The sequence below is a fragment of the Bombina bombina genome, chromosome 4 (assembly GCF_027579735.1).
Source record: "Bombina bombina isolate aBomBom1 chromosome 4, aBomBom1.pri, whole genome shotgun sequence".
Taxonomy (NCBI): domain Eukaryota; kingdom Metazoa; phylum Chordata; class Amphibia; order Anura; family Bombinatoridae; genus Bombina; species Bombina bombina.
In genome coordinates, this window is record NC_069502.1 from 1000413329 (window position 1) to 1000435134 (window position 21806).

Here is a 21806-nt window from a genome sequence, read left to right on the forward strand (position 1 = left end):
TATGGTTTTATTTCTGTACAGCATATTTGAGTGTTTAAAAGCTTCTTATGCAGACAAATGAAATAGACTGCAAGATTCCATATAGACGCTTTTAGTATATTTTATTATTCCCAAATACCATATAGCAAAGATAAACAATTACATAATCACCAGTGTGTTTTCTATATCCAATGAGAAGTATGCGGCGTTACACTTCAGCGTATAAAACTCAAATTAACCATCCGCAGCCCTAATGAGCAAAGATGCTCAGCTGCTGGTTAAGTAAGCGCATTCCGAAAGAGTTACTACATTTTTTTAAGGAAATTAGTTACTAAGAGACAACACCTCCAATTACATTCACGACTAGGACTCATACCAGCAAATATGTCTTTAGACGTCATTGACTGATTAGCTTGTCCTTCCCCGCAGACCTTTGCTCTCACGTATACCCTTTCTGTCTGGCGTCTTCTCATTGGTCTGTTCAGGAGGCGTGCTAAGGTCCTTGATTGCGATTGGATGGAGGAGAGTTGACAGCTAGACACGCCCTAAGTGTGGGAGGGGCTATTGATGTCAGCAGGGGGTCGGACTCGGAAGTGTTCCAGACGGGCCCAGTTCAAGTTCATTCACTGCTGTTTTCACCAGGTGCGTATCAGCGGCTCAGAGTCCCGCTGCATGTGTGGCATGGACCTGCTGGATACCAGTACATGGTAGCCTTCTTTGGCTATGTATAGTATATACATAAACATTGTGTGCTTATATGTACAGCAATATGCATGGTGTGTTAATGCTCACTGTTGTGTATCTACTGCGACATGCACGTGTGTGCGCGCCTGTGTCCAAAATTGAAAGCAACACTGTCTTGTGAAATGTATGCTTCATGCATTATAGCTATAAAGATAAGTTGGTCTATAAGAGTTGCTATATGTTCAAGGGACATGAAACCCACATTTTTTAATTCATTATTTAAATAGAGCATAACACTTTAAGCAACTTTCCAATTTACTTCTATTATGTAAATTGCTTCATTCTTTTGGTGTCCTTTGAAGAAACAGAAATGCACATGGGTGAGCCAATAAAGTGATGTGTATATAAATGCAACCAGCAACCAGCAGCTTTTGAGCTTACTTAGGTATGTTTTTTTTTCAGCAAAGCACACCAAGATAAAGAAACAAATGAGATAATAGAAGTAAATAGGAAAGTTGTTTAAAATTGTATCTGAATCATGAAAGAAAAACACATTATTTCATGTCGCTTTAAGCTACATAATAGATAAACCTACATTATTAGTTCAGTTGGTAAGAAGTATATATTTCATGACACTCTACCTCAGGGGCCCCCAAAAGTGATTCCTCTGGGGGACACATTTTTATTTATATGCCTCACGTACAAATGCTCCATTAGTTTATTTTAAAGCCATTAAATATTTAAAGGGACAGTCTACACCCATATTAACATTCGTTTAGATTCAGTTCTGATTGTTCTAACTCGCCCCCTATACCGTAACCAGTCTGCTTCACAAACCATTCCTAATGGTCCTTCCTGCCTATTAACTACATCATAAACTCTCTCCATTGAAACGCTCCGATCAAAATTAGATCACAGATGAAAAATCAGGATCACGTTTTCGTTGTTTTGCGCATGCGCACATTATGAGAAACCTAAAAAACGGAACAAAAATCTCTTTGTAATTTGCATGTAGCGGAGGAACAAAAAAACACTGCTTAGTTTTAGACGTGCAGCACAGACAGACTTAATCTACGTCACCTCCGTATATAGGAGCATGCGTGTTTAAACGTAAATGACGTAGGTGGTTGAACGTGCACGAGTATGAGATCGAAAGAGAAGAGGAGTTCAAGGTAGGAGGAGAAGGGAATGGGCGGAGTTTGTCGGCCATTTTTAATGACTCAAATCAAAGTTTGTATTTCTAAGATCTTCGTTTGTGAAGCAAACTCAGTAGAGTAGAGGGGGTGAGCTAGGAAAATGTGAACACGATCTAAGGTATAAGCAAATGTTAATAAGGGTATAGACTGTCCCTTTAATAAAACTACAAACATAATAAGTATTTCAGAAATATGTCACTAAAATATTGAGTTTATGCCTCAAAAAAATATAATCAATTTGAGATCTTTTAAACCCTACACAGCCTAAAATAGTTTGTCCCATCTACTTGGGTATCCTTGCATGTGTACATTTCTCAGTTTTTTTTCTTCTTCATATTATATGGAAAATATCCCCAAAAATGTACTACTCTACAAAAAAGAAGTTACTAAGCAGTAGAGAAAAAGTTACTTGTTTTCTTCATATTAAACATAGGAAGAGTTCGATTGTCTCATTGGTACACAAAATGAAACAAAACTAGTTTGTGTGAAACAAGGGAACAACAATATAATGCTCTAGTGTAATGAAGCATTTTAGTATTGCACTTCAATGTGTTTACCACCAATGGATTAACCTTTTAAAGCCGTTATGACGTTCTATTCCGTCATAATTAGACTGGGCTTTAAAGCCGTTATGACGGAATAGAACGTCATAACTAACGGCTGTCCTGAAGCCTGTGCAGTCAGGACTTGATCGCGGTCTTGGGGGCATTCCTAGGGTTGTAGGGACGCCCCCCAGACGCGATCCAATAATTGAAATCTCGCGATTGTTCCGATGTAGGCACTTTAGCCCAGACTCGAAAGGGTTAAACAGCTCCTAAGCAATACTGCTGACTGGCTCAGTTCTGTGTTTAGCTCTGAGCTAGTAGTGCATTGCTGGTCCAGATTTGACTTTAACCCCTATGTGGGGCCATATACATAGTTCTGTTGAGGCAATAGTGCAATGATAATGCATGATGACATTGCTCCTTTATGCCCTTTTAACAAACTGAAAGCTATCTGGAGCAGCTAAATCTTAGTACTGTTTGCACTTAGTGTTTCCTGCATCTCTTTACTAAACAGAAACAGTGAATCAGACAACCAGTAAGAACCAACTGATCTATTAAGTTTACCCAGTTTCCTACCTAAACATGTTTTTGACACACTACAAAAATAAATTCTATATTAGCAATTTATAAATAAACTGACAGACTCTTGCCCTATGTCAGTCTTGTTACTAAGTTATGCTCCAGCAACAAGTTGGTTAAATGTTCTTCGCCACTAAGATATGACCCATGTGACTAACATTTCAAAAGAAGTCAAGGTTAGGTCACACTGTTATATCTGCCACTGCTCCTGGAAGCTTGCCATGGGCAACAGATCAGCCTGATATATCCAAACTGCCATGTCTATCCAAAAGTAAAACTATATTTACTAGTTTAATTTGCCGTATATATTGTTTTAATATTTGAATGTGAATTTTAAAAGCTACATTTCTAAAGAATTTTAATATGTAACAAGATATACAAAAAGTGTCAAAAAAGTGAACACTAATGGTGGGCATGAGGCTGCCTGGTATTTCACGTGGCACTCACTGGAGTTTAATGGTTCCTGTCCTCTGTAATATGCAAGCTGTCTTTTCTTCCAAGCAATACATAAGATTTAAACCCACATAATACATGGTCACACAATATACCTCTTTCTCACTCCATCTTAAGCTGCAGCTTAAAGAAATATACAAATGCAAAAAGAAAATGCTCTTATATGGAAGAGCATTTCATTATTGCACTATTGCTAGCTTATAACTGTGTTTAACTCCTGTAAATGGATTAAACACAAAGTTAAAGTCAGCTCCAGAGCAGCAATGCACTACTGGGAGTTAACTGGACACATCTGGTGAGTCAATGACAAGACAAAGTGTGTAGCCACCAATGACCAGCTAGCAGTAATTCAGAACATGATATGTACATATTCTTTTCAACAAAGAACACAGGGAACAAAGCAAAATTGATAATAGAAGTGTATAGAAAAATATCTTAAAATGACATATGTCTGACTCATTCACGTTTAATTTAGACTTTCTTATCCCTTGAAATTCCTTTTGAGGACACAGGCCTATATTTGTGATGTTCATAAGAAAGAATGCCTACTATTACTTACTCTTTAGACTGACCTTTATACAAGGAATGCAATTCCAGAACCCATACATTTTTGGGGTATACTCCTTTAAAAAGGGCACTGTGACCTTGTCAACAAGTAAGGTTGTCATGATGATAAGTCACCTGTCTGGTGCATGTTACATTCAGTTTCTGCAGAACCTAGTACTGCAAAGAATTGTTACATAACATGCCCCTAATCATTTCTCTAAGCAATATCTGATTTGACTTTCAGACTATTTGCTGTAAGCCATTTTTTGCAGTGATTGTGTTGAATGCAATAAATAAAACAGCATGCAATCTAAATTGGATATTAGATATGTTCATTCGTCAGTTTCATTCACTGCCAAATGCCGGAGAAGGCGGCCCCTTGTGGCTTTCTTGCGCATTTCAGAGCCAAAATTATTCTTCTAAAAGTGCAACACACTAAATCCAGATCTTAGTATGTTACACTTTCACAAGAATAATTTTGGCACCGAAAGCCGCAAGTGAACGAAACTGCTGAATGCACTTATCTATTGGATATTGTAATGAGTATCGTACTAAATTAATTGATGATGGATTTCAGTTTAGTTGCTGTAAAGTAAGTTTGATCTGCGTGTGCTGAACAATGGGACATTGAACACCTTTTTGCTCATGTGTCAAAACTATGTTTTGCCCCACACTCCCTAGAGAACCCAAAAAACTTATGTTTTCAAAATGCTGCAAATTGCCTAAACCATCTATTTGATTTGTCACATTTGCAGGTTACAGAATTTGCTTTTTGGCCTTTCTGTTGAACGTGGGAGAACACCATTTTATGCACAAAAAGAAGTTACATTTTTTTCTAAAGGAATATGAAACCCAAAAATTGTATTTTATGATTCGGATAGAGTATACAATTTTAAACAACTTTACAGTTTACTCTATTACTTAATTTTATTTGTTCTCTTGGAGCTAGCTGCTGGTTGTAGGCTGCACATATACTTCATCATTGGCTTACCAATGTGTTCACCAATTTTGTTTTGTTCTCTTGGTATTCTTAGTTGAAAGCTAAACCTAGGAGGTTCATATGCTAATTTCTTAGACCTTGAAGGCCGCCTCTAAGCTAAATGCATTTTGAACACTAGAGGGCGTTGGTTCATGTGTTTCATATAGATAACATTGAGCTCTTGCACGAGAATTTACCGAGGAGTGAGCACAGCTTGGCTAAAATGCAAGTCTGTTAAAAGAACTGAAAAAAGGGGGCAGTCTGCAGAGGCTTAGATACAAGGTAATCACAGGTAAAATGTGTATTATTATAATTGTGTTAGTTATGCAAAACTGGGGAATGGGTAATTAAGGGATTATCTATTTTTGAAAACAACAATAATTCTGGTGTTGACGGTCCCTTTGATAATAGAAACAAATTGTAAAATTGTATACTCTGCTGTATTTGCCTGCTGTGCGCTCACTTGTATAATTAATTATACCAGGCTTGGCTGAGCTGATGTCTTGCACATGCGTAATTTATCATGTGTGTTGCACAGTACAACAAAGGCGCACTGGCTAATACGAAGCATGTAAGCTTAGATAAGAGGAAAGGGAGACTTGCACAAAAGCTATAGTGGACTGCACGATTGAGGTGTAAATACTCCCAGTCAAGGTGCAGCTTGAGGGGGTTGGCAGATGATCGAACCCTAACGGTTTTATGCAATTAACGTAAATTTGTGACCTATTGTTAAAAAACGTACACTCTATTTCTTTCATAAGATACAGTGAGTCCACGGGATCATCAATTACTGTTGGGGAATGTCACTCCTGACCAGCAGAAGGAGGCAAAGAGCACCACAGCAAAGCTGTTAAGTCTCACGTCTCTACCCACAATCCCCAGTCATTCTCTTTGCCTTCTGTGCAAGGAGGAGGTGAAGTTTAGGTGTCTGTTAAATAATTCTTCTATCAAGATTTTATTATTTTGGTTTGCTCTGATCCTTCCTGACAATCTGGGTCTAGCTGTACTCTACGTTAGTCTCTTCAGTAGGGCTGTGGTACCTTTCAAGAAGTTAGGAACTTGTGGGGTGGGCCTCTGTGTTTTCCTCACAAGTTGCTGCTCTCAAATAGAATGCCAGAGTAGGTTTATTCTGTTTCCTTGTCTTATCCACAGGTCTCTGTGAGGAAGCGGCTTCCTCTTATACTAGGTGAACTGTCCTCCTGCCGGACGATCAAGAGTGCAGGTAAGTGTCATTTTAATTATTGTGTAAGACTTTGGCACTACTCCAGTTTTCAGACTGCACCATATAAGGGACTATATATTCCTGAGAGTCAGGATGATTTAGGCAGAAACAGGGCACTGTGTTGCAGTAATTTAGAGAAATTTGATTCTGTAAGATGTTCCTGAATCATTGGTGGCTCAGTATAGACTGTTGAATTTTTCAGTCTTTAATTTTATATTTCGTTGGGGACAAATATTTAGCGTTGTATGTAACTAAGTGCGGTTTTTGGGTACAGCCAACGGGACCACCTATGACATCACTAGTAGGGCGGATCCTTTCATTTTGGCTGGGGCTTCTCAACGCACGCTTTTATTGCTGGCGCAGTTTGTATTTGGCCCTGTATAATGACTTCTACGGACCTCTTGCAAGAATCTCACTCAAAGGAGCTGCTCCGGTCTCTCCATATTTCGTCGTATTCAACTTAGCGTTGCAGAGAGGAGCAGGTAGGCGCCTCAGCTTTGCGCTGAGATGTAGAGGCTGCAAAGAGGGTAGAAAAAATTGTTAAAGGCAATACACTTATTAAGAGGGGCCTTAAGTATCAACTCTTGCTTTGAAAAACTGTCTGTTATTCCGTTAAAGAATAATCTTAAAGAGACAGTGAACATTTTTACAAAATAATTTTGTTGCAAAATGGACCTAGAGTCTATGTCTTCTATAGAGTGCAGACTTTGCTTGGATACTCAAGTTGAACCCCCTTTGCCTTTTTGTAGTTCTTGTATTAAAAGAACTTTATTGTACAAAAATAGACTCTGTTTCTGAGCCATCATTCTCTCAGGTTGAAGCTGTTCAGACAATGCCACAGCCTCTTCCTCAAGCGTCCCAAACTTTTTTTCTCATCACAGACAGTGCCCTGCGGTTCGTCTCAATTTCCTGAGGGACTGTATTTGAAGGCTGAAATTTCTGCCCAGGTATCCTCGGCGGTATCTGAGGCGCTAGCTGCCATCCCCATGCTTCAGGGGAGACATAAGAGGAAAATTAGAGAATCAGTAAGGTTTCTGATCCAATACAGGCCAACGATGTTACTCTTTCACATAAGTCGGAAAAGGAGGATACTTCGGTAGCCTCTAAGGGTGAAATCTCAGATTCGGATAGTATAATACCTTCTTCTGATGCTGAAGGATTAGATCAAGTGGGGGGCAGACTCTCTCAGTTGTCCCAAGCATGGGAACGAGATGTCCCAGACCCATGGGCCGTGGACATAGTATCCCAGGGTTACAAGTTAGAATTCAAGACCCTTTCCTCCCATGGGCAGATTTCACCTCTCAAGATTATCTGTAGACCCGATAAAAAGAGAGGTGTTCTTGAAATGTGTACAGGATCTTTCCCTCCTGGGAGTGATAGTTCCAGTCCCAATTCAGGAACAGTGTCTCGGGTTCTATTCCAACCTGTTTGTGGTGCCCAAAAAAGAGGGAACTTTCAGGCCTATTCTAGATCTATAGTTCCTCAACACATTTCTCAGAGTGCCGTCCTTCAAGATGGACTATCCGTTCCATTCTTCCTCTGGTTCAAGATGGTCAATTCATTACGCATCATAACTTCAGGGAAGTAGAAAGTTTCAGATACTTAGGGATACAATTGCATAAAGACCCTAAGCTATGGTACAAACTTAATTATACTGTATTTTTCTCTAATATCACTGCTAAATTTCATCGTTGGAGTCTCTTTCCACTTTCAGCAACTGCTAAGATTATGCTTATTAAATCTATACTCTTTCCCCAGTTACTATATATTATGAATAACCTGCCGCTATTTATTCTGGATAAGGATATTAAGTTATTTAATCGAGCTTGTGCAAATCTAATTTGGAATAAAGGTAGACACATGCTCTCTATCAGAAAGCTCTGCCAAGCTAAGGAGTTTGGAGGTCTTGCATTACCGGATATTAAGTCATACAATATAGCTATTCTCGCACGGTTTGGAGTAGATTGGTTACTTCTGATTATCTGACAAACAGTAAATCAGAGGAAAATCTTATAAATCCCTTCTCCATTATATAACGGCTTTACACTGTCCTCACATGCGACTTCCCGGAAAAATTAAAACATTGATTAGTATATATAATATTGTTAAAGCCTGGCAGCAACTTTGCCTTCGATTAAAGATCAACTTTCACTTATCTACTTTTCTCCTAATCAGAGGTAATCCGGAGTTCCAGCCAGGGCTCCATAATGCAATATTCAATGGTTGGGCTAGTAAGGGCCTAACCTTGATATCACAACTATTGGATGATGGCCTTGGGGTGCGTACTTTCGAGAGTATAGCCACTCAGTATAACCTCTCGAACAAATCTTTTTATGCATATCTCCAGATACGTCATTTTATTCAGGAAAAGATACAGTTGGGGCCCTGGTCCGGGAAATACGATAGATTGGCGATTATATTAACCTATACAGTCAGGGGAATCATTCAATCTCGCTACTTTATAAAATTTTGCTTGCAAAACAGGCCCAGTTAATTATGGAACAATGTTTAGCATACTGGACTAAACATTTTGATGAAATGGATGTTGAAACAATTAGTAAAAGTATTAAGTGGGTGAGCAATGCTCTCCTTCCCTCCTCCTGGAAACAATCACATTTAAAACTTCTTAATAACGCGTATATCTCACCTAAAATACTTATCTGTTGGTCTTCAGAAACGCAAGGCCAGTGTCATAAATGTCAATTTCCCGCAGCGAACTTACTCCATTGTTTCTGGTTTTGCCCGAAAATAAACCAATTATGGCGTAAGGTAAATCATTGGTTAAATAAGAATACAAAGCAGAACCTATTTTTCGATCCAAGGACCATAGTGTTTTTAGTATCGGATGTAGTATCCCATAATTTAGCTAATACTGTTATTCTAATAGTAAGGAACTTGATCTTGAAAAACAGGAAAAATAATAAACCTCCTCCTTTTAGTTTATTTTTAAACGCGGTTAAAGCACAGATTATGTTTGAGCAATACAATATATGCAGTACATGTGATACGCAAATACAAAGCTTTTTTAATAAATGGTTAAAAATCATAAAGTCTTATCCTCTTTCTACACAATATATACTTACTAAATCATTTCCTAAATCTGCATACTTCGAAGGCTTAATTTTACGTGATATGTTTCCATATCACTATCCTAGAGGGTCGACTGGAGGAGGTGGGAGGAGACGGAGATGTATATAGGATACTGGGATGATGGAGTGGAGGGGACACCCTCATTTCCCTCCCCCCCTTTTTTTTTCTTGTTTTGTTGGATTTTAGAATCTATATAGAGAAATTGTGTCAGTAATGACTTTAAAAATCGAAAAATATTTAGAGGCCTATTACTATAGTTATTGTCAAGACATATTTAAGCTTGCCTTTTTATTTTCGTATATTGCTTGTAAGCATGTATTTTTTTATTTACCCTAAAATAAAAGGTTTATAATTTTGTTTAGTTTTAAGGGTTAATCAAGCAGTGAAAAGAGATCTGATGATTAAGTGTGATAACCATAGGTTTTGATCCAATGTATTACCTTGTATTCCATTGGTTGATAACTCAATATCCGTTGTAAAATCATTACGTATGACTCTATGTAATTTTGAAATATATATATGTAACTGTATATATGTTGTATGCCTGTACTTTCTTTAATAAAAAGATTTAAAAAAAAAAAAAAAAAAAGGTCAATTCATGACGACCATAGACCTGAAGGATATGCGTACCTTCATGTTCCCATTCACAGGGATCATCACACATTTCTGAGCTTTGCCTATCTAGACAAATAGTGTGGCACCTTATCTGGATGACATTCTGGTTCAGGCGCCATCTTTTCTACTAGCAAAATCTCACACAGAGATCTTGTTGTCTTTTCTTTGTTTCCACGGATGGAAGCTGAATTTGGAAAAAAATTCCCTTGTTCCGGCTACATGGGTGGTCTTCTTAGGAACCACTATAGATTCTCTATCAATGAAAATATTTCTGATGGAGGTCAGAAGAGCCAAGATTCTTTCCTATTTCTACAGTCTGCTGTACGGCCATCAGTAACCCAATGTATGGAGGTAATTGGTTTGATCGTGGCTTCCATGGACATAGTTCCCTTTGCTTGATTCCATTTGAGAGCCCTACAGCTATGCATGCTCGGTCAATAGAACGGGATAGTTCTGGATCAATAGACAAGAGACTGTCTGCCGTGGTGGCTGTCTCAAGAACATCTGTCCCAGGGGACATGCTTTCAGAGACCCTTATGGGTAATTGTGACCACAGACGCCAGCCTGTTAGGCTGGGATGCAGTCTGGGACTCGTTAAAGGCGCAGGGACTTGTGTCTCAGGAGAAATCTGCTCTACTAATAAACATATTGGAGTTGAGAGCGATCTTCAATGCCTTGATGGCTTGGCCTCAACTAGCTTTAGCCCGGTTTATCAGGTTCCAGTTGGACAACATAACCTCAGTGGCTTACATCAACCACCAGGGGGGAAGTCGGAGTTCCTTAGCCATGAAGGAGGTGGTGTGAATCATTCAGTGGGCGGAGGCGCACAATTGCTGTCTGCCATCATCATTCCAAGAGTGGACAATTGGGAAGCGGATTTCCTGAGCAGAAAGACTTTCCATCCCGGGGAGTGGGAACTCCATCCGGAAGTGTTCTCCAGGTTAAGAAACCAAATGGGGGTTACCGGAATTGGATCTGATGGCGTCTCATCAGAACGCCAAGCTCCCAAAGTACGGTTCAAGGTCGAGAGATCCTCAGGCCTTTCTGATAGATGCTCTGGCAGTTCCTTGGAACTTCAGGTTGGCATGTCTGTTTCCTCCGTTTACTCTCCTTCCACGAGTCATTGTTCGGATCAAGCAGGAAAGAGCGTCAGTGATTCTAATAGGTCCTGTGTAGCCTTGCAGGATCTGGTATGCAGATCTAGTGGAAATGTTGTGTTTACCTCCGTGGAGACTCCCTCTAAGGAAGGACCTTTTACTTCAGGGGCCTTTCTTCATCCAAATATCGTTTCTCTGAAGCTGACTGCTTGGAGATTGAACGCTTGATTTTAGCTAAGCATGGTTTTTCCTTTTTTTTTTTTAAATGTTTTTATTGAGGTACTAAGGATCATAAACAGACGGAGAAAATTGTAGTACAATAAATGATAACATTGCTAGTCAAATTAATACACAGTGCCTATATAGAAGCTAACCTTCCCTAACAAACCCAAAAGGCCACTCATGGACCTTAGATGAAAAGGCAAATCTGAAAACAAGGGAAAGTGTAATATGATGGAGAGACCACTTTTGGATCCCACTGTGAAGACCTTAGATTTTATATTTTATTTTGCTAAGCAATCAGGTAACATACTATAAGTAGTAAGCTTTTATAATATCTAGGGACTCTGTGGAACTACCCATGGGCATAAACACAAGTAATGGTCAATCCAGAGTACTGCCATAATTACAATATAGCTTGTAATAGGCATTGAACTTTAAAAATTAGCAACCACAAAGACAGTGTACGTTAGGTTATTTTGCAAAGCCACAAATCAACATTTCCTAAAGGTCTGTGCAATTAAAAAAAGGAGGGGCTAGCCTTGAATGAAATAGCTGACTTATTCGCTAGATTATGTAACAGGACTAAGTTGGAGTCATTTACCAAAGCATCAGAAGTTAGGTCAATCTACGGTAGAAGAGCAAACTGGGAGACAAAATGTGGCGTTATTAAAGGAGGGCCATGCATAAGTGAGCTTTTCTATAGAGCCAGTACAACATATTAAGACTTTGTAAAGTTCAGCCCTGCAGCCATAAGTCTATTAGAACAAGGTGTCTGCTATCTAAAGATATCAGATTAATCCTCTAAAATCTAAGTAGTAGATATGATGAGCATGCCTTTACTGCCCCGGCCGCTGACAGTTCGGCATTGGGAAAATGATACATACGAGTAAGAATTGCAAACTTAGAATGGCTACAAGGTTATGAGAGCTAACGTAAAGATAAGAGGTCTATTAAAATGTGTATGCAAAGAATTTTGAGAAGCCTCTGGTGTCCTAAATTTCTCAATATATTATAGGCAATATTTAACAACTGTTCTCTGTGGTTGATGGATACGGAACAATATATAGCCTTTGACAAAGAAGTAAAATTATCATACAAGCTGCTTAAACACTGAGGAAGCACAGACTGCTATTGTATACAGAGGGGGGAGACATGTACATATATGGATATAGTCAGAGTTAACAAAAAACTGACCCAACCTAGAGTTTAATACTTGTTGTAGTGTCCAAACAGTTACAGTCCCTCAAAACTCAGGCTTTGAAGCCGCCATTAGAGTTCTTGCATGTTAGATTTGGACCAGTAAATTAAATTTAGCTGTAGAGTAGAAAGTTCCCATAACGGGATGGTTATAAAAGAGCAGTCCCAGCATTCATCTGTAAGCAACTCAAGAGATATTGAAACACTTCTCTTGCATAGTCTCCCGTATCTCTGTTGTGTACGTGAGCTTTGAATCATCATCCTATGCCGGAACGCCATAATAGACTAGTTCTATTAGTGCTTTTTCCCCATAGACAGGGTAAGACAGTGTCTCTGTACGATGAATCGGATCTCCACACAGACCGCTGCAAGGTTTGCTGCAGGCTCCCCGTTTCTTGGCAGGCAGAAAGGGATTAGGTTGCACAGCTCCTTCTTTGGTAGGTATAAGAAACTAGCGGGCCTCCCGGCAATGTAAGTATCCATGGTGTGGACCGAGACCCCGGCGCTCCATGGCCTGAGCTCACTGCAGCAGTCGTCGTCAATGTGCGCCCGGACATCTCCATCCCCTGGAGGGTCTGTCTCTGTGTATTGCAGGTAGCAAAGGGTCTCTGCATGGGCCATAGGTTGAAATTGTAAATCTCCACTAACCTCCTCTGCCACCGTGGCAGGATTGTGGGTAGGAAGTTCGTTAAGGCCAAAACGCTGATCCACTAGGCGATGCAGCCTAAGGAAATGCTCTTCCAGGAGTACAAAGATTGCTTCTTGGATGTGTTGCATGATATATGTAAGGTTCCACAAAATTGATAGCTAATACCTGGTTGCGATTCCAGCACATGTACAGTACCGCATAACGACCGGGTAGAAGTGTGTGTGCCCTGCCGGTGGGGGTATGCACTGTTAGTAGTGGACTTCAGATCTGTATAACATTTGCATGGATGTTGCTATTATATGGTGATATTATAATAGTTCTTCTAAAAAGCTGGAGCAGCATGCAGAGGTGCGGCCGAACATGGCCACCGCCCGGAAGTTCCCCTAAGCGTGGTTTTTCCGAGTCGGTCATTGAGACCATGATTCAGGCTCGTAACCCTGTCACTAGAAAGATTTACCATAAGATATGGAGCAAATATCTTTATTGGTGTGAGTCTAAAGGATATTCTTGGAGTAGGGTCAGGATCCCAAGAATTTTGTCTTTTCTCCAGGAAGGCCTGGAGAAGGGTTTGTCAGAGTGCAATCCTTTTGTCAGGCCTGTGTTTAAATCTGTTGCTCCACCTTGGAGTCTTAACCTTGTTCTTAAAGTTTTGCAACAGGCTCCGTTTGAGCCAATGCATTCCATAGATATTAAGTTGTTATCCTGGAAGGTTTTGTTTCTTACTGCTATTTCTTCGGAACTCTCAGCTTTGCAGTGCGATTCATCTTCTCATATTTCATGCAGATAAGGCGGTTCTTCGTACCAAGTTTGGTTTTCTTCCTAAGGTTGTTTCGGATAGAAATATTAATCAGGAAATTGTTGTGCCTTCTTTCTGTCCTAATCCTCCTCCTCATAAGGAACGTTTGTTGCACAACTTAGATGTTGTGCTGCTCTTAAATTCCATTTGCAGGTGACTAAGGACTTTCGTCAGTCTTCTGCATTGTTTGTTTGCTTTTCTGTGAAACGCCAAGGTCAGAAGACTACTGCCACCTCTCTTTCTCTCTTCTTGAGCAGTATTATTCAATCACAGCTCATTCCACTAGGGCTGTTTCTTCTTATTGGGCCTTCAAGAATGAGGCTTCTGTAGAACAGATATGCAAGGCTGCGACTTGGTCTTCTTTGCACACTTTTTATAAATTTGATACTTTTGCCTCGGCTGAGGCTTCTTTTGGGAAAAAGGTGCTTTAAGCGGCGGTGCCTTCTGTTTAGTTTCCCTGTCTTGTCCCTCCCTAATCATATGTGTCCTCTGGCTTGGGTATTGATTCCAAACAGTAATTGATGATCCTGTGGACTCGCCGTATCTTAGGAAAGAAAACAATTTATGCTTACCTGATATAAATTTATTTTCTTTCTTGATACGGTGAGTCCTTGGCCCTGCCCGTTATTTTTTATCTCAACCTCAGGCCCCACCTTGTGTTATTTCCTTTCTCTCCTTTTTCCTAATGATTGTGGGAAGGGAAGTGATACTTAACAGCTGTGCTGTGGTGCTCTTTGCCTCCTCCTGCTGGCCAGGAGTGATAATTCCCCAACAGTAATTGATGATCCTGTGTACTCACCGTATCCATAAAGAAAGAAATTTGTCAGGTAAGCATACATTTTGTTTTTAGTTTAAATATTTATTTCCAGATCCATGATTGGCCTTGCAATAGCTAAAGTTTACTGACACTTTAATATTTATAACCAGGTGAAGAGTTAATTTTAGGAATAAGTTTTCAACTTAGTTTTACAGTTATATCAGAAAATTACTGATTTGGTTGTATAATACCATTAGAAATACATAGATAATTATGAAATTATTGTGAGGTCAACTGTCTCCAGTTAATAGGTTACTCATTCTTAGTAGGACAACTTTTCAGCTGTACTTTATACAACTTAAATAGTTCTATTTAACTAAACCATAGCATTATAGGTTGCTGCTTGCCCCTTCCTCCTCACACTCCTTGTGTAGATCTTGTCCACTCCAAACAATATTCTATTCATTTAACTTTGTTAAACTTAGCACTTAAAGGGACAGTCAACACCAGAATTGTTGTTTAAAAAGAAAGATAATCCCTTTTATTACCCATTCCCCAGTTTTTCATAACCAACACAGTTATGTAAATACACTTTTTACCTCTGTGATTACCTTGTATCTAAGCCTCTGCAAATTGCCCCCTTATTTCAGTTCTTTTGACAGTCTTGCTTTTTTTAACCAATCAGTGCTCACTCCAGGGTAACTTCACGTGCATGAGCTCAATGTTATCTATATGAAACACATGAACTAATGCCCTCTAGTGGTCAAAATGCATTAAGATTAGAGGCAGTCTTCAAGGTCTAAGAAATTAGCATATGAACCTCCTAGGTTTAGCTTTCAACTAAGAATACCAAGAGAACAAAGCAAAGTTGGTAATAAAAGTAAATTGGAAAGTTGTTTAAAATTACATTCCCTATTTAAATCATGAAAGTTTTTTTTGGACTTGACTGTCCCTTTAATGGACCACATAAGTCAAAAGTAAAGTTTCATAATTTAGATCAGTGTTTCTCAACTCCAGTCCTCATGACCCTTAAAGGGACAATAAACCCATTTTTTTCTTTCTTTCATGATTCAGATAGAGAATACCATTTTAAACAACTTTCTAATTTACTTTTATTATTTATTTTGCTTCATTCTCTTGATATTCTTTCCTGAAAAGCATATCTAGATAGGCTCAGTAGCTTCTGATTGGTGGCTGCACATAGATGCTTCATGTGATTGGCTCACCCGTGTGCATTGCTATTTCTTTAACTAAGGATATCTAAAGAATGAAGCAAATTAGATAATAGAAGTACATTAGAATGTTGTTTAGAATTGTATTATCTGTCTGAATCATGAAATAATTTTTTGGGGTTTAATGTCCCTTTAACAGGCCAGAGTTTAATTATATATTAACAAGAGCACAGGTGAAATAATCAGCTGATCAGTAACCATGGTTACTAACCTGATCATTTCACCTTTGCTCGAGTTAAGATATGATGAATATCTGGCCTGTTAAGGGTCCTTAGGACTGGAGTTGAGAAACACTGATATAGATTTAGTGCATGCAATTTAAATGAAAAAAAAAAAGTTTCTAAATTACCTCCATTTTAAAAATGTACACTCTGTTTATATGCACACTTTCTGCTGCTCCAATCCAGTTCCTAATGAACATGTGCACAACTGCACAGTATATATTTTGAGCTTGGCTGATGGCTGTCACTCTTTAAAGTGAAGGTCAAGTCCGGGGTTGTGGTTATCATTTTTCAATAAGGTAGCTATAATTAATATGAGGTTCATTCAACAAATCATAGAAAAATGCAATAAAAAGTTTTATTTTTTACAATCTGAATGCGCTCCGTTTCAGCATTACAATCCGCCCGTCACAGTGCCTTTATTGATTGACAGTTTTTCTCTCCAATGTTTGGTTTACCCCCATGGCGTCCAGCCCCTTTTCTGTTTCGTCATTGAAACAATATGCGCATGTGTGTAATTAAACAGCGCGTCATCATCTGCATGCTCGTTCATGTTACGCGCATGCGTTCTCCGCTGTCATATTTTTTGATACATTGAATCGGCAGCATCTGTCTCCCGCATCCTAGCAAACTAGCAGCGATCTCTAAGAACAGGTAAAAATGAAGACGCTGCTCATCTAACCCACAAATTTGTTGTATTTGTTGTATTGCATACAAAGTTACGACCGTAAATGAAACGCATGCGCTGTTTAGATGTGGCTACGCATGCGCATTTAGAAACAACACACGGGTGCACGAGCGTAGTCCGCTTGAAAGAAAGAATGCAACGTCATAACAGCTGAATAAGGAAGTGCTGTATGGGCGGAGATTAGAGCGATAACGGAGGTACATTATAATAACTGTTTATTTGCAAAGGATGCGTTATTTAGAGATATAAAGTGAGCGACTAAAGTGTTTATACTATAAGCTTCAAAATAATGTATTATGAAACCCAAAAATTGACCTTCACTTTAAAATGTGCCGGAAAATATTCTACTGCTAATTTCAAATTCAAAGTAAGTGTTCTTGCATTGTCTTGCTGTTGTGTATTTGCCAGTTATTCAATTTGACTGTATTTAGTGGTCATTTAAGAGGTATGAGTTTGATTCTTCATAGATTTGCATAGGAACTATAGGATTAAGGTTTTTTTTTCTCAAATATGTTTATTTTTTATAAGATTTGTGCTATGCAGAAGAGGCATGGCCAAGCATTTGTAATAGTTATCTTGTAGGTATAATAATTGCCCAAAATAATCTTACAGGTACCTTTAGGGAGAGCATGACATGTATGGATTAATGGAATTAATTTACCAAAAAAAATTAAACACTGCATCCATGAATATTCATCCTTATGCTACATTATAAAATATATATATATATATATATATATATATATATATATATATATATATATATATATATATATATATATAATACAACTAAAAAGCAAACTGATTTAACCCCTTAACGACCAAGGACGTACGCCATACGTCCTCAAAAAAAATACACTTAACGCCTGAGGACGTATGGCGTACGTCCTCGGTCTGCAAAGCAGCTGGAAGCGATCCTGCTCGCTTCCAGCTGCTTTCCGGTTATTGCAGTGATGCCTCAACATCGAGGCATCCTGCAATAACCCCCCTTGGCCATCCGATGCAGAGAGAGACACTCTGTGGCCCTCTCTGCACCGGACATCGATGGCCGGTTTCGTTGGTGGGTGGGAGCCAGTCTGGGAGGCGGGTGGGCGGCCATCGATGGGCCGTATGATGTGGAGGGGGGCGGGATCGTGGGCGGGAATGCCGGGTGCGCGCACGGGCAGGGAGCGGGTGGGAACCGCTACACTACAGAAAAATTAAAGTAAAGTAAAAAAAGTGGCAGTGAGGGCCAAAAAGATCGAAAGTATTTTCGATCTAAGAGATCTGGGGGGTGGGTGGTTGGTCTTTTGGGGGGGCAAGCTACACTACGGAAAAATATTAAAAAAAATAAAAAAAACAATAGTTTTACTATAAACTGGGTACTGGCAGACAGCTGCCAGTACCAAAGATGGCTACTAATAAGTTAGAGGGGGGTGGTTAAAGAGCTGTCTGGGGGGTATCAGGGAGGTTGGGGGCTAAGGGGGGATCCTCCAGAGCAGCATATGTAAATATGCCTTTTTAATATTTTTTTTTTATCAAGGATAGCTTTTTTTTTTAGTACTGGCAGACTTTCTGCCAGTACTTAACATGGCAGGGGCAATTGTGGGGTGGGGGAGGGAAGAGAGCTGTTTGGGAGGGATCAGGGGGTGTAATGTGTCAGGTGGGAGGCTGATCTCTACACTAAAGCTAAAATTAACCCTGCAAGCTCCCTACATGCTACCTAATTAACCCCTTCACTGCTAGCCATAATACACGTGTGATGCGCAGGGGCATTTAGCGGCCTTCTAATTACCAAAAAGCAACGCCAAAGCCATATAAGTCTGCTATTTCTGAAGAAAGGGGATCCCAGAGAAGCATTTACAACCATTTGTGCCATAATTGCACAAGCTGTTTGTAAATGATTTCAGTGAGAAACCTAAAATAGTGAAAAATGTAACTTTTTTTTTTATTTAATCGCATTTGGCGGTGAAATGGTGGCATGAAATATACCAAAATGGGCCTAGATCAATACTTAGGGTTGTCTACTACACTACAATAAAGCTAAAATTAACCCTACAAGCTCCCTACATGCTCCCTAATTAACCCCTTCATTGCTGGGCATAATACACGTGTGGTGCGCAGTGGCATTTAGCGGCCTTCTAATTACCAAAAAGCAACACCAAATCCATATATGTCTGCTATTTATGAAAAAAGGGTATCCCAGAGAAGCATTTACAACCATTTGTGCCATAATTGCACAAGCTGTTTGTAAATAAATTCAGTGAGAACCCTAAAGTTTGTAACAAAATCTGTGAAAAAGTGAACAATTTTTTTTATTTGATCGCATTTGGTGGTGAAATGGTGGCATGAAATATACCAAAATGGGCCTAGATCAATATTTTGGGATGTCTTCTAAAAAAATATATACATGTCAAGGGATATTCAGGGATTCCTGGAAGATATCAGTGTTCCAATGTAACTAGCGCTAAGTTTGAAAAAAAGTGGTTTGGAAATAGCAAAGTGCTACTTGTATTTATTGCCCTATAACTTGCAAAAAAAAGCAAACATGTAAACATTGGGTATTTCTAAACTCAGGACAAAATTTGGAAACTATCATGGGTGTTTTTTGGTGGTTGTAGATGTGTAACAGATTTTGGGGGTCAAAGTTAGAAAAAGTGTGTTTTTTTCAATTTTTTCCTCATATTTTATATTTTTTTTTTATAGTAAATTATAAGATATGATGAAAATAATGATATCTTTAGAAAGTCCATTTAATGGCGAGAAAAACGGTATATAATATGTGTGGGTACAGTAAATGAGTAAGAGTAAAATTACAGCTAAACACAAACACTGCAGAAATGTAAAAATAGCTTTGGTCCCAAACGGTCAGAAAATGGAAAAGTGCTGTGGTCATTAAGGGGTTAAATAAAAATCATTGTTTAGTCATACACATATGCCATGTAAATTTCATACACATAACAACTAGCACTGCTATTTCTTATGAACTTCAAGAGAAATAAACACAGGGATGGAAAAATCTGGTTTATCTTAACTGAGATGGGAGAATAGTTATTTTAAAGGGACATGATACCCAAATGTTAAAGCACTTGCATGTGCTGCAGCATAGCTGTAAAAAGCTGACTAAAATATCACCTGAACAGCTCTATGTAAAAAGCAAGATAGTTTACCTGAAAATTTCCTTTAGTAGCCACATCCCATTGTAAAGGGACTTAAAGCACGGAATCAGGATTGTAGTCCCAGGCTTGCAAGGGAGAGTGCATCTGGCATGTGCAGGCACAGTCATGTTATATCCTTACTCAGTTTAAAGAAGTTTACTAAGCAAGATTGGTCAAATGTTTTGATATCATATTAAAGTGACTCTGATTGGCTGACTTGTTTTACAACATAGAGCTTGATGGTAGCTGAAGGATAACTGTATTCAGAGCACTTACTGTTGTGAGCTGAGGTAAAATATCTTATTTTACATAGAGATGTTCAGGTGATATTTTCTAGGCTGCTTTTTATAGTTATGCTGCATCACTTTCAAGTGATTTAGCATATGGGTATTATGTCCCTTTAAAAACTGACTTCATAAGGGGCATTGGAGAAGAACTTGATGGTCCATTGTATTATTTTATAAAGCAATATATGTTGAAAAAATACCCAAGTCAATCAAGTTCAATCGTTCACTTTTCCTTTTACAACTACTGATCCAATATATGGCACAAATATCTATCATATGACTGTGCCCACTGCCCACACAGATTATTTTTCCATAGCAGGGATCATACTTAAAAAGTGCTAATTGTTTTCTAAAGCATTTTACACTAAAAATGAAGATTAGTTGAAAAACGTATAGATGTACTACGAAGAGGTTGTTGAGGGCACCTGGAGCACAGATGTAGTTGCTAGTTAGTAAATTGCACAACACAGTTTGCATAATATTTAACACGAATTCTCCTCCTGCTCAGCAGTGTGTGAGCGTCTGACACTCCAACCCCTAGGAAAACACTGAGAATACTCATTCAGTAACCCTTTAGTGCCTCCTCGTTATTATGCATGTGGGTCATTGTGGTTGGCTGGCTCTGGGTAACTTGTCAGCAAACCTAGGGATGGGTTTATCAAAAATACAATGTCTGTAATGCACCACCTTACTAATGTCAGTAATGCGTTTTATCAATGGTTATTCATACAATATGTCACGGACATCTCTCTGTTATCTGTGCTTGAGAAGGTGCCTCGCATTCGCAGTTGCCATTGGAATTAACTGGTTAAGAAATGACTAGAAGTAGAATGGGCAAAGAGGGGAGGGAGCAGCAGGGTACTTCCTCCTTTGGGAAGAGGGCTGTCACATGCATTCCCAGGCACACCCACCCCCATTGATGAAACGTAAATGCATAGCGTTCACCCGTGTCCAGTGGATCTTGAGAGCCTGTTCTTGTACGCGAAGGGGCACCTAGTGTAGGTGTCTAGGCTGGGTGATTACTGCTCTCAACTTTGTCACACCATCTTCTGGCCCAGGATAGTAAATTATTTCCCCCTCCTCCTTCTCCGTGTAGGAATCTATTTCCCACTAGAGAGCGGATTTTTAATTGCTGACACTTCATAATTGATTGCAATCCCACAGAAGTGCAATTAGTCAATTTTAATACATTTTTGTAACGAGTAAAGAGAGAATTTGCAAAGATGAATTCGTTGGCATCGGGTAAGTAAAATGCGGTGTAATTAGATCTTCTATTTAATAACTGTATTGCCATATACCCTGTATTGTCTGGAATCTGCAAGCATTCTATTGGCTGTGCATAGAAATCCATTTGCTTTCTTTAATAAAATCACTGGATATTTTTTTAATTTGTACGGATTGTAATTGCTATCAGGGACATGAAGTTGTGTCTATGGATATTAGCCGCTATGGGATGTTTGCTGTGCTCGGGATACAGGCCATTATTTGTGTCTCTAAAAAGCAGACAGGAGTGATGTTATTGATGATGTGCGTCCGCTGAGCCATGGGAGGTATTTAGGCTCCATCCACTGTAGGAGGTTAGGTGTATACGTGGTTTGATTCCTTGATTCGGTGTTTGCGAAATAGCAGGAGCTA

At 39.1% G+C, this 21806-nt stretch overlaps 1 protein-coding gene across 2 annotated transcripts in view; it reads left to right on the forward strand.

Annotated features, from left to right (window-relative positions):
• The first annotated feature begins 507 nt into the window (after window positions 1-507).
• UGP2 (UDP-glucose pyrophosphorylase 2) overlaps window positions 508-21806 on the forward strand; it is a 481750-nt gene continuing 460451 nt past the window's right edge. The window contains exon 1 of one of the 2 annotated variants that reach the window (XM_053712070.1): window positions 508-621. Coding sequence is in view for 1 of the 2 variants with exons in the window: in XM_053712069.1 (XP_053568044.1) it covers window positions 21395-21413 (19 nt within the window). In the remaining variant the exon portion in view is untranslated. Of the gene's footprint in view, window positions 622-21095; window positions 21414-21806 lie in introns of those variants that run through there. The other variant, XM_053712069.1, reaches the window with a different exon arrangement.